Source organism: Thrips palmi, unplaced genomic scaffold, assembly GCF_012932325.1.
Source record: "Thrips palmi isolate BJ-2018 unplaced genomic scaffold, TpBJ-2018v1 HiC_scaffold_2, whole genome shotgun sequence".
In the NCBI taxonomy this organism is placed as follows: Eukaryota; Metazoa; Arthropoda; class Insecta; order Thysanoptera; family Thripidae; genus Thrips; species Thrips palmi.
This window is the reverse complement of record NW_023144629.1, coordinates 9,775,239-9,786,051: the sequence shown is the minus strand read 5'-3', so window position 1 is coordinate 9,786,051 and position 10,813 is coordinate 9,775,239. Positions and strand designations below refer to the sequence as shown.

At 38.6% G+C, this 10,813-nt stretch overlaps 3 protein-coding genes across 11 annotated transcripts in view; 1 reads left to right on the top strand and 2 right to left on the bottom strand.

Moving 5' to 3' along the window:
- Window positions 1-40: 40 nt before the first annotated feature.
- LOC117647577 lies at window positions 41-1,308 on the bottom strand. 3 transcript variants are annotated; one of them, XM_034389402.1, is made up of 4 exons: window positions 1,225-1,308; window positions 616-770; window positions 409-496; window positions 41-327 (listed from the first exon to the last, which is right to left on the bottom strand). In XM_034389402.1, exons 2-4 carry the CDS (start codon window positions 749-751, stop codon window positions 177-179), a joined length of 375 nt encoding a protein of 124 aa, XP_034245293.1. In that variant the 5' UTR covers window positions 752-770; window positions 1,225-1,308; the 3' UTR covers window positions 41-176. The 3 variants fall into 3 exon arrangements, with proteins under 3 accessions (XP_034245293.1, XP_034245292.1, XP_034245294.1); XM_034389401.1 differs by having other exon boundaries at window positions 1,087-1,284; XM_034389403.1 differs by lacking the exon at window positions 1,225-1,308 and adding an exon at window positions 911-1,072.
- A 218-nt stretch (window positions 1,309-1,526) lies between these two features.
- On the top strand, window positions 1,527-5,267 carry LOC117647566 (pyruvate dehydrogenase protein X component, mitochondrial-like). The gene is made up of 10 exons (XM_034389372.1): window positions 1,527-1,707; window positions 1,988-2,169; window positions 2,244-2,415; window positions 2,493-2,674; window positions 2,753-3,098; window positions 3,208-3,365; window positions 3,438-3,614; window positions 3,719-3,903; window positions 3,989-4,089; window positions 4,189-5,267. The coding sequence occupies exons 1-10, from the start codon at window positions 1,581-1,583 to the stop codon at window positions 4,374-4,376; spliced, it is 1,818 nt and encodes a 605-aa protein (XP_034245263.1). The 5' UTR covers window positions 1,527-1,580; the 3' UTR covers window positions 4,377-5,267.
- A 1,455-nt stretch (window positions 5,268-6,722) lies between these two features.
- The window catches only part of LOC117647567 (serine/threonine-protein phosphatase 2B catalytic subunit 3-like), a 40,797-nt gene continuing 36,706 nt past the window's right edge, over window positions 6,723-10,813 (bottom strand). For all 7 annotated transcript variants that reach the window (XM_034389379.1, XM_034389373.1, XM_034389375.1 and 4 more), the window contains one exon: window positions 6,723-10,771. The gene's annotated coding sequence lies outside the window, so the exon portion shown is untranslated. The remainder of the gene's footprint in view (window positions 10,772-10,813) is intronic.

Below are 10,813 nucleotides of genomic sequence, written 5' to 3'. Positions count from 1 at the left end.
ACTGTTTGGATATACATATTTGATTACAAGTGAAGGGAAGTAAAATACAACGGTCTTTATTGCTAATGAATACTAAAGCCAAGGGGACAGGTAATTGGTAAGTGTTAAAATCAATATCACCATTTAAACAATCAGTATCAAATTACAATGTTCCAACAAAAAATGTACAAAGACTTTTAAGCGGCTTTTCGTTTTTTCTCTTCAAAGTCGTCCACAACCCCCTTGGCAAGCATAATTGACGACAGGGCCCCCAATGCACTCAGACCCATGATGACCAAAGATGCTCTCACACGAAATCTATCCATGTTCTTAGACATAGAACTAAGCCTGTCACAGAAATATAAATTTACATCACATAATTTCTAGAAATGGTGGCTCATTAGTTATATCAAGAAAAAGAAGACTCACGTCATTTTATCAGGGCAATCAGCAGCGCTCTTGAAAAGGCCTGCCATGACAAACATTCTCTTTCTTGCAGCGCTGACCTGGACATAATCTGAAGGCCAAATATTGAGGCATTATTACTGAAAAACACCTTGTGACACATCGAACATTGCATGATTGCGGTCACTTTGCATGCAGTCTAGATCATAGTTGGCGCACATCCTGTCCTACCTTTTGGAGTTTCAGAGGTGGTCCCGCCAAGCGACTGCTGGGCTGGTTTTTCTGTATTCTGTACTTGCGATGAGAACCTCTTTGAGAATGGATTGGGCTTTGTAAAGCAAGATATGAGCTTTGTCGGGGCTGACATGATGGAGTTCGGGGAGAACCTGTAAAGTTTCATTTCGAAGTGCTTAGCAGTGAAATAATCGAATACCAAGAACGACTTTGGGCAGAGGCGACGATGATCGACAGTTTAATGATTTTATGTAACAATAATATTGAATTGAGAGGTTATAAAGTTTCTTAACTACACAATAGACGTTTAGTTGCTCTTATTTGTCCATCGGGAGTCACACAGTGATAGGAGAAGAAAACTTAAAACCGAGGAAATTCTTTCATCTCAGTGGAGTAAACTTATTCCAGAATCGACAAAGAAGGGATGGACATGTTCCGACAGGGCAGCAGACGATAGGAAGGAATTAACAGTTTAGGTGTTTAGGCAGGAGATAGAACAAGATCTGAAGGCAAAATTAGGTACACGACACCCAGATCCGGCCAGGATAAAGAAGAAGACTGCTAACAAGCAGTCGGAATCGTGTTAATCAGGAACTACACCGTCACCTGTCAGGGTTCTGGTGTTAGCTCCGATGTCAATGTCAAGCATTCAAAACACGCGCTTAACTTGGTACAGGTAACCAACCAAAGCAGTACGAGGTACAAAGGTACCTCATAAAATCAGGTTTGAAGAAAAAGATCATTTACTACTACCGTAAATATCAAACTTAATCGAAATTAAACAAAAAACATTTTTTATAAAAATTATTTTTTACGTTTTATGGTATTTGCATCTGCAACACAACTGTTTTTGTGCCATCAAGGATGAAGCCCTGGTTTGTGACGTTAGAAGTAGATTTGGTATGAGAATCTTGGCGTGCGGTAGTCCCTGCTGCGAGCTGTCTGCTGGTGCCTTCGCAAACATGGCGGCTGTAACGAAGGTCCGTCTCGGTGGTTTCTCCCAAAAACTGTTTAAATCTTTTGTAACCAAACCACAACTCTTCCGAAATCATCCAAAGCTATGTTTCCACCACACTGCACTTCTCCAGGGTGAGTTGAGACTGTCGGGTAATGGCGAAGCCCACAGGAGCCTCTGACCTCCACGGAAGGAGGTTGGGTTCACAGTGTCAGGTTCACCTTGAACCTGATCCGGTGTTTGGCTCAGTGGCATGTCCCTTGAAAGTCCGGTCAGGCAATTAAATAGGAAATGCAAGCCTGTCTGTCATCTGACTGCGCTGGTCGCCTCGACGGATGGCAGAAAAGCTGTCATGTCACTCGTGCGAGGTGACAATGTGATAACCTCCGAATGTCTCCTGCTTGCTCCTTCCAGTGGCTGGACAAGAAATCAAAATGCCGTCGCTGTCGCCGACCATGACGGAGGGCACCATCGTCAAGTGGATGAAGAAGGAGGGAGACGCCGTCGCCCCCGGCGACGTCTTGTGCGAAATCCAGACGGACAAGGCTGTCATGTCTTTCGAAATCGAGGAAGAGGGAATCTTGGCCAAAATCTTGGTGAGTGGACGTCCCTTTGTCACTTTCCTGAACATTCTGCCTCTTAGTGGTGAAGATGATGTTCTTTTCCGTAGATGCCAGACGACTCCAAGGATGTCAAAGTAGGGTCCTTGATTGCCCTGATGGTGGCGGAGGGTGAGGACTGGCAGAGTGTGGACATGCCTTCAGGGTCTGGATCACCAGCAGCTGCTCCCAGTGCTGCTCCTGCTGCTGGAGCACCTTCTTCCCTTCCATCAGGGGGCAGTGGTAAGGTCATCTCCACTCTGCTTTTTGAGTGAATCATCTCTTGAAAGTTACTGATGAGAGGTGGGCCTTACTTACAGTTCCTGGGGTAGCCATCAATATGCCTTCGCTTTCACCAACAATGACAGAGGGCACTCTAATTAAGTGGCTCAAGAAGGAGGGTGATGCAGTATCACCGGGTGACGTGCTTTGTGAAATCCAGACCGACAAAGCAGTTATGTCATTTGAAGTAGAAGAAGAGGGAATCCTTGCAAAAATTCTTGTAAGTTAAGAGATTGCAACTGTTTCTGAACTCAGGACTGAACCTTGATGTTTCCATTTATGTAAATTTTGTTTTAAGGTGCCTGAGGACACTAAAGACGTCAAGGTGGGGACACTCATTGCTTTGATGGTAGAAGAGGGCCAGGATTGGAAGGATGTTGCCATTCCCGGCAGTGCCGCAGCCGCAGCAAGCCCAGCCGCACCAAGCCCCGCGGCACCTAAGGCCCCTGCTTCCTCTGGCACTCCGTCAGGAGGACACGGACACTCAGACTTGAAAATGGGTCCTGCAGTGCGTACTTTGCTGGAAGCATATCAAATGAGCCCATCAGAGGTTGCGGGTACCGGACCTCACGGTCTTCTTACCAAGGGAGATGTTCTTCAGGTGATAAAACAGAAAGGCCTTACTGCCAAGCCTCCCAAGCAAGGTATTGTTTGAGAATCAGCATTTTTTCAATTGAATGATTTCATTTCTTTATTGTTACTGTTTTTTAACTTCTGTACTTTATTGATTGTATATTTTTGTTTGCGTTCCAGTTCCCCCACCAGCAGGTGCTAAAGCTGTTTCTGCTGCTAGTGCCAAGCCAGGCAAAGCCTCTGCACCTCTTCCCTCATTGAAGCCAACGGATGGTCACACAGATATAGAATTAACTAGTATGAGGAAAACAATAGCTAAACGTCTTACTGAGTCTAAGGTATTGCACTTTCCTGAGTATTCATTTTGTTTTTAAATTTTATCTTGTTTATTTAATTGTTCTCATTTTTAGACTCAAATTCCACATTCATATGGGGTGGTTGAATGTCAGCTAGATAAAGTTTTAGCAATGCGGAAGCAGCTGAAGGCTGAGAATATCTCTGTCTCAATCAACGACTTCATCATAAAGGCAGTTGCTGTGGCTTTGCAGCAAGTCCCAGAGATGAATGCTCTTTTCTCTAATGACAAGGTTAGTAGTATTATTACTTTAGTGTTTACCAGGGAGTTATAGGATAAAAATCTAGATGCTCTAGACTTACTGTTTTATTACTAATTTGGAACATATGGGGGTAGGTGTCTGTTTCCAACACTGTAGATATTTCAGTAGCTGTGGCAACCCCCAATGGGTTGATAACACCAATTGTTAAGGATGCTGATCGCCTTGGACTGGTTCAAATATCTCAAAAGGTTAAAGAGTTGGGTGGCAAGGCTAAAGAGGGTAAACTTCAACCTCATGAGTTCATTGGTGGTACATTCACGTAAGTTACTGTCTCTTCTAAAAGCCGGCTTGAAGACTAGAAAGAATATCTCTGGTAATTCATTTTATCTCTTTTTATTCAACAGTATTTCCAACTTAGGCATGTTTGGCATCTCTGAATTCAGTGCCATCATTAATCCTCCTCAAGTAGGCATTCTTGCAGTCGGAGGCGGCCGTCCTGAACTAGGTGAGCTTGTACCATCTGTTTCTCCTCAAATTTAGAAATTTATCTGACAATATGCTGAAATTTTTGTTCTCATCACCAAATGTTCTATGTTTGTGACAGATGAGGAATGCCAGCCAAAGACTATGATGACCGCTACACTCTCTTATGATCGTCGGGCTGTTGATGAAGTGGAAGTGTCCAGCTTCCTTGAAGCTGTTCAAAGGAATTTGGAAAATCCGAACATGATGATTGTTGGTGGAGTGCCATCAAGTGGGGATGCACAAGAGCGCCATGCGCTAGGTGTATAATTTTGCACTCTCCTGGTGCTTTGAAGTGCTCTTGTTCTTCATTGGATCAGAATTGGGTCACTTTAAGTACCCATAAGGCACAGCTATAGAAAATTGAAATTCTATTCAGCTCCAGATTCCATTTGCTTGGACAATGCCCTATTGAGATTTTGTCCAGCCAGCAAAAGTCACTTAGGGTTAATCAAATTTATTTATGAATGTGAGAACTCATTTTATGTTTGTAAAAATGAACTGCAATAGTTAATTTATTTAGAATGGTGTAATGGATTGATTAATATAAAAGTTGTGATGAAAAATGATTCTCATTTGTTGAGTTTTTGAACACTCTATTTACTGTACAGTACTGTACATCTGTAATGATAGCTGTATGTTTTTTTTCCATTTCTAAAAATTTTACTTATTTCACTGCCAAAAAACTGTGCAGAGATTCCCAAGAGCAAAGCTGGTTGAATAACATCAGAGAGGAATGTGTTCTGTACCTAAAAATGTTGCTTATCTTAATAGATTTACATACATATTTTTGTGACAGGTTTTTATTGATATTAGTTGTTATGCTTGTATTTTGTAAACCATTGAGTTTAACTCTTTACGAGTATTTTTATTTTATTTTGTTTTATGGGTATGTAACAACTTTCCCAGCGAATCATCAAGATTTATGTGTTGTTTTGTAGAATTTGAACTACTTGTAATGTTGTTTTTGATTGAGTAGTACAAACAGGTTTTAATATGTTACCAAGCTGTTGGGTCGTTCGGAAAACTCCCTTATTGGCTTCTGGACAGCTTTTAGGGTAGATTCAGAACATTATAAATAAAATTTTCCATAGGAAATTTTCACTGCAATTGAAAGGCTGCAAACCTAAATGAATAAACTGAAATTGAGTTGACAGATAATGTGAAGGAAAATTTCTTATCCCCTTTTCACCCTTTTGAGTTTGACCATGCTGTTGGGAGTTGAGGAACACAGCAATTGGGGTGATTCACAATAACAGCAAGTGAGCAGACCCTGTACTTTTCCACACATCTCCTTACAGGCCCGACCCTTCAGGCCTCGCCTTGAGCTGAACTTTAAATTTTTATCGTTTGTCTTGTCTGGTTTTTTACTCGTTCTTTACAAAAACCAAAACAACAAAAACCTATCACCTAAAGAGAACGAGTATTGTGCTCAGCAGCGAAATGTGGTGATGTGGTTCATCTCGAAATCTATTACACATATAGCTCCCATATTCACATGATTTGATGCATATTGTTATTGCTAACAACAATACTATGAGGTTTTTTTTTCAGTTTCTATGTAAAATTTTGAGAAAATCAGGTTTGAATGTGAGAAATGATGAATGGTGAAAATTGTGTTGCATGTACTTTCTGATCAGTTTTTCTCAGTGAAAATAACAAGGAAAGAAGATTTTATGGTTTTCTATACAATAATTACAGTCCCATTAAAATGTTTTTTAAGAGGTTTTTTGCAGTTATTTATCTAAGTAAAGAGATATAAACAATTTTATAAGATATATAAACAATTTTATAAGATGAAGCATCAGTTGATGGAAAATGATTGCAAATGAATAATTTGTCTTTAAAATGTAAGCATATGAGTAATTAGTGCTTAAAATGAAATATGTAATTATTTGTTATTACAGAGAGTAAAATGTAGCAACATAGCAGGTAAATTATTCATGTTAATATTATTTTGAGGTTAAACAGCTAGTATCTGCGGCGGTAGCGCCATCTGTTGACATTTCTCGTCGTTATCTCCAATACTTTCTTTTGTTCAATACCCTGGACGAGACTACAGCCTTCCCCTCTAAACGTCAGCTCATTCAATAAACGTTCAACGCAAACTCATACATAGATTTCGACTGAAAAGAACGAGTCCTCCACTTTAATATCAAATACTTTTGATATTCTAAATATCCCATTAATGTTGTTCCTTGGCTTCTTGTTGTTATTTCCTCGACGCGTTGTGTACCGCATGTTCTAGGGCCCCTGAGGTGTGCTGCAGGTGTGAGTGCTGGGCACTCAAGTCACCTAATTTGTTTTCTATTTTAAATTTTAAGAGTGCATGGCAAAGCCTCAGCCATACATTTTAATTGGTCTCTTCCAGCACTCAAAATTGTTCTGTATTTATTTCAATTGTTTACTGATCCATGCAGAATATTGTTTCCTCAATAAATTTTGAAAAGAGTGGGAATTTTTCTCTAAAATACAGTAACTGCATGTTATGTTGTAGTTTCTGAGATGAAAGTTTTTCATTTAATGACACCATGGGCACAATACTCGTTCTTCATACCCTTGTATGGGCATAAACACAAGGAAGGGAAAAGAACGAGTAAAAAAGCACACCACAAATGTGCACAACAGGAATTTATTTTTGTTTTTAAGACAAGAGTAAATGCATTATAATAAAAAATAAGATTTTTTTTGTATAATATCCTCTTTGTTATTATTATTGCATTAAGAATCATTAACAATAGGATAAATGTTTGTGTGCTGTCATAACACACACCATAGTATAAGCAAGATTAAGACACCATGAGTTGGCCATTTTCAGCATGAGGGCAAGTCCCCGTTATGAAACATGCATTTACAAATTTAAGTTAATACTCCAATTAACAAAGGTGCACTTTGTACTGATGGCCTACATTGAAAAATTACAGGTCTGCAGCCTCCGTTATTACCTTTCTTGCCATAGGGGTATTATCTGCATAACGTTCAACTCAAGATTTATTTGATAATGGAAAATTGTATGACTTTTGCCTCTGAATAATTCAGTTTTCATGTCAGATTGACCTTTGATGATTTTTTAAAGTAATGAGAGTCTATGATATTACATACACTACTTGGCGGAGAGTGGCTACTATTAAAATTGAACAAATGGCTCTTGCAAATTCAGATAATTATCAGAGAGAAAACCAAGGCTGGATGACACAGAACTCCTCTGGTAATTACTTCACTTTTATTATCGAAAGGGTTACTTACAAAATAGTATAGATATATGTAGTTGAATATAATTAGATTGTGGATATAGTATTACAGGTATTTAGAAAAAGAAACTAGCAAGACATGGTAAAAAAGGTGCCAAGCATGAAAAAACAAACAATATGATGCTTTCCCTATGAATACATAGATACAAACCATAAAATACCATATCAATCCAACATGAAAGTCAAGAACATCAACAGATGGTATAATTTACACAGAACTGAGTTTTGAGCTATTCTCACGGCAAATCGTCTCACAAGTCTGTCTACACAGATAGTGTGTGTTTCTCTCATTCTAAGCCACATGGACCATAAATCACCATTTGGCCTTCTTCATCAAGGATCAGGATTGCTAATTCTGCTTCAAATATTTTATACCTGAAAGAGAGCTCAGCAAGATGGCATCAAACACCACACTAGTAAATTGTGCACATTTGACACCTCCAGGTAAATTGCAATTAATAAATTGACAGACAGAATTCATAACTCATGAGCAGACACTGTAAGAATAACGCTGCTCTGTTCAACAAACCACAAAAAGTTTAACAAATTGTGCTAGTTAGAAAGGAGATGTGAATGGCAAAGTCACATCACTCATCTAGTTCTTAGATCCCAAGAGCATTTATCTCCAGTCAAAGGGTATTTTGGTAGGTGAAGAGACTTTCTTCACATCCAAAGTACAAGCTTCATGAAAGTTACTAACTTAGTGAGGCTTGACTTGCTTCATATTATGAGGATTCATTGTTTCAATATCCGTTCCAGTTCTCAGTGCCTTTCTAAGCTTATAATGGGACCATTCAGGATTCTAGAGGAAGATAAGAACTGCCAGCAGTCAAAATGAATGATCTTTTAAGTGAATTTTCGTTTTGATACATGGGGCAGTGTGAAACCACCTACAGTCAAGTATTCGTCAAGTTAAGTACTGAACAAATTGTAAAGCTCAAATAGAAGGAATGAGGTATTGCGTTCATTATTACTTAGGATAGTTAATACAGTTCAAGGTTCAGAAGCTACTATAAAGGGACTCAAAACATGCTATGAAATGATATTAACTACAATTAAGGGGTATTGTTTACATATGAAGATGAAGAGGGTTCCTATGCATGCATACCTTCATGACTATGTTGATGGGCTCATATGAGGACCTTGGAGGGTCAGTAATAACCTCACGGCTATTGAAAACTAGACCGACCTCAAAGACAATTTCACCTAAATTCACCACAATCAATGGATTCTTCTCTACATAAAAGAGAGCCAATGATCTGTGGCACAACACATTTATATAAAAAAGTCAGGGAGAGAAATAGTTTTTGTACCATGGCTAAACACAAATTATACAAATCACAGCCAAAGATATGCTGGAGAGGTAGAAATCCTGACCTCTCTTAGTATGGCAATTCCTGATTCAGAGCATTATCGTCATCTTAAAAAATAATATAGAACTTAACCAAAAAAAAAAAAAAAAATTTAAAAAAAGAGAGAGAAAGAAAAGAGAAAATATCTACCTATCTGAACAAACAGTATATAAATTAAGTAGAAAGATTTTGATTTAATTCACTGAAAGGTTGTTTAGATTCACGTCATCCTTCTGAAGGCATGTAGTAAATACACCCAAAGACAATAGCAATAGAAGGGAGGATAATGAGACTTCCATGTTTTGGCCCACCTTATTAAATATTACTTTGCACTACTCAACCATTTGGGAAAATTTTCTGTACTAGATAGTTTCAGAGTGCATGGTGCTTACTTTGTATTATCATTTAAATATAGCAACTGTTTAAGGGTAAAACCAAGAACACAACATCTGCTGTCATCACATGAAGAAAAACACTTGAATATTCATTTCCTTCTGTTTACTTCAGAAATCAGAACAATTTTTGATGTTTGAGGCAGATAAATCCAGCATTGTAACTTAATTCAAAGGCTTCACATAAGAAGGGAGGATAATCCAGAGTACAAAATACACCACTTCATGACTTTCGCTTCAAATGAAGTGCACAATGCATCGAAAAATATGATGCAAGTTAAACATTTTCAAACGCTGGAGCAGATAGGAAGTAATGCAAGAATGATTTCACATATGCCAACATGACTGTTCACCGTACCTTACTCTAGAATAAGATTCAAAAGTATCCGTTTGGCATAAAAACTACGGAGTAGAAAAGGACTGATAATCTTAAATGGAAGCATGTGATAAACCACACAATCTGAAGTGAGGACTAGGAACAAAATTGAGCTGGCTCTCCATCTCAGAATTTGATGTCTCTAACAGGAACAAGAAAAATTTAGCGGTCAAATGAAGAATGAAAATTGGTGATCAAGCAAATAACCTCAGACCAAGAGCACAGGTTCACATAGCGTTATGCCAAAAAATTACATAAATGGCGCATGAAAAGAACTTGCAATGCTGAATACATTTTGGGGACCATACAAATTACAGGTAACAAGTTTATTGAAGACCACTCAAAGTGATTAACTCCCACCAAAACCGAATAACATCGGATATATATTAGTAGTTTCTCATTAAAGGAAACAAGATTCATCAACAAGTCAAGCTAATAATGGGTGACTATTAAACAGGAAGTCTTGCTTAGACTGGTTAACAGTCTTACATACACACAGGCACACAGAGTCTGACTCACAAGCACACAAGTCACACACCCACAATCATTCATACTTATCACATGTGGTAGTTCTGATTGCTATGCGTTGCATTTTGCAGAATGGACTGAGTTTCAGCAGATCACTGATAACAAATACAACTATCAACAATAATGTAATTGATTCAGTCCACCTGCATTCGGAAAACCTGTTCACATGATGCAGTATTACACCCACACAAGCAGACACACAAGAAATCTTGCCAGCAGAAAAATAACTCAGGCTCATATGACTTACATATGTTTATACGGCACTCCTATATTGGGTATGTGCATTGAGAGCACCAATATTTGGACATCAGCAATTTAAGAGGAAGGTTTAACACATATAGTCAAAGACTGAGGCAAAAGGCTCAATGAAGGCGCCAATAAACATTGTAGAGCCAATTTCATGTAACCCCCATCCCCTAATCTACTGATAGATTTCAGCTAGCAAACACATAACGAATAACAATAATAAAAACAAGACATGAATCTTTTGTGATCCTCACAGTTTCCTGACTCCATAGTACCCAAGGCTATCCTAACAAAGGTGATGCCAGAATTATTTCATTTAAGTCTTCATGGTGCAGTCCTAAACAACAAAAACATGCACAGCAGTCGAAAGTCGAAAGAGTGTCCAGCGCTCTCCTTGGACCTTGCCTGACAGCCCGCTGCCAGGCATTGGAGGAAGTGGAGCAGAGCAAAAGGCGGCACCAGTACAAGGGAATTGAGTTAGATACGATGCCACCTGGTTGACTAAGAAGGTCTTGAAAATCTAAAAAAGAGGAAAGAGAAAAAATTTATTTTTTTGAAATGC

Coding starts and splice junctions, on each gene's coding strand:
- LOC117647577 (XM_034389402.1), bottom strand. CDS start 751: ATGTCAGCCCCGACAAAGCTCATATCTTGCTTTACAAAGCCCAATCCA. Junction 497..615: donor CACCTCTGAAACTCCAAAAG/GTAGGACAGGAT, acceptor TTTGGCCTTCAG/ATTATGTCCAGGTCAGCGCT. Junction 328..408: donor GATTGCCCTGATAAAATGAC/GTGAGTCTTCTT, acceptor TTTCTGTGACAG/GCTTAGTTCTATGTCTAAGA.
- LOC117647566 (XM_034389372.1), top strand. CDS start 1,581: ATGGCGGCTGTAACGAAGGTCCGTCTCGGTGGTTTCTCCCAAAAACTG. Junction 2,170..2,243: donor GAATCTTGGCCAAAATCTTG/GTGAGTGGACGT, acceptor TCTTTTCCGTAG/ATGCCAGACGACTCCAAGGA. Junction 3,099..3,207: donor TGCCAAGCCTCCCAAGCAAG/GTATTGTTTGAG, acceptor TTTGCGTTCCAG/TTCCCCCACCAGCAGGTGCT.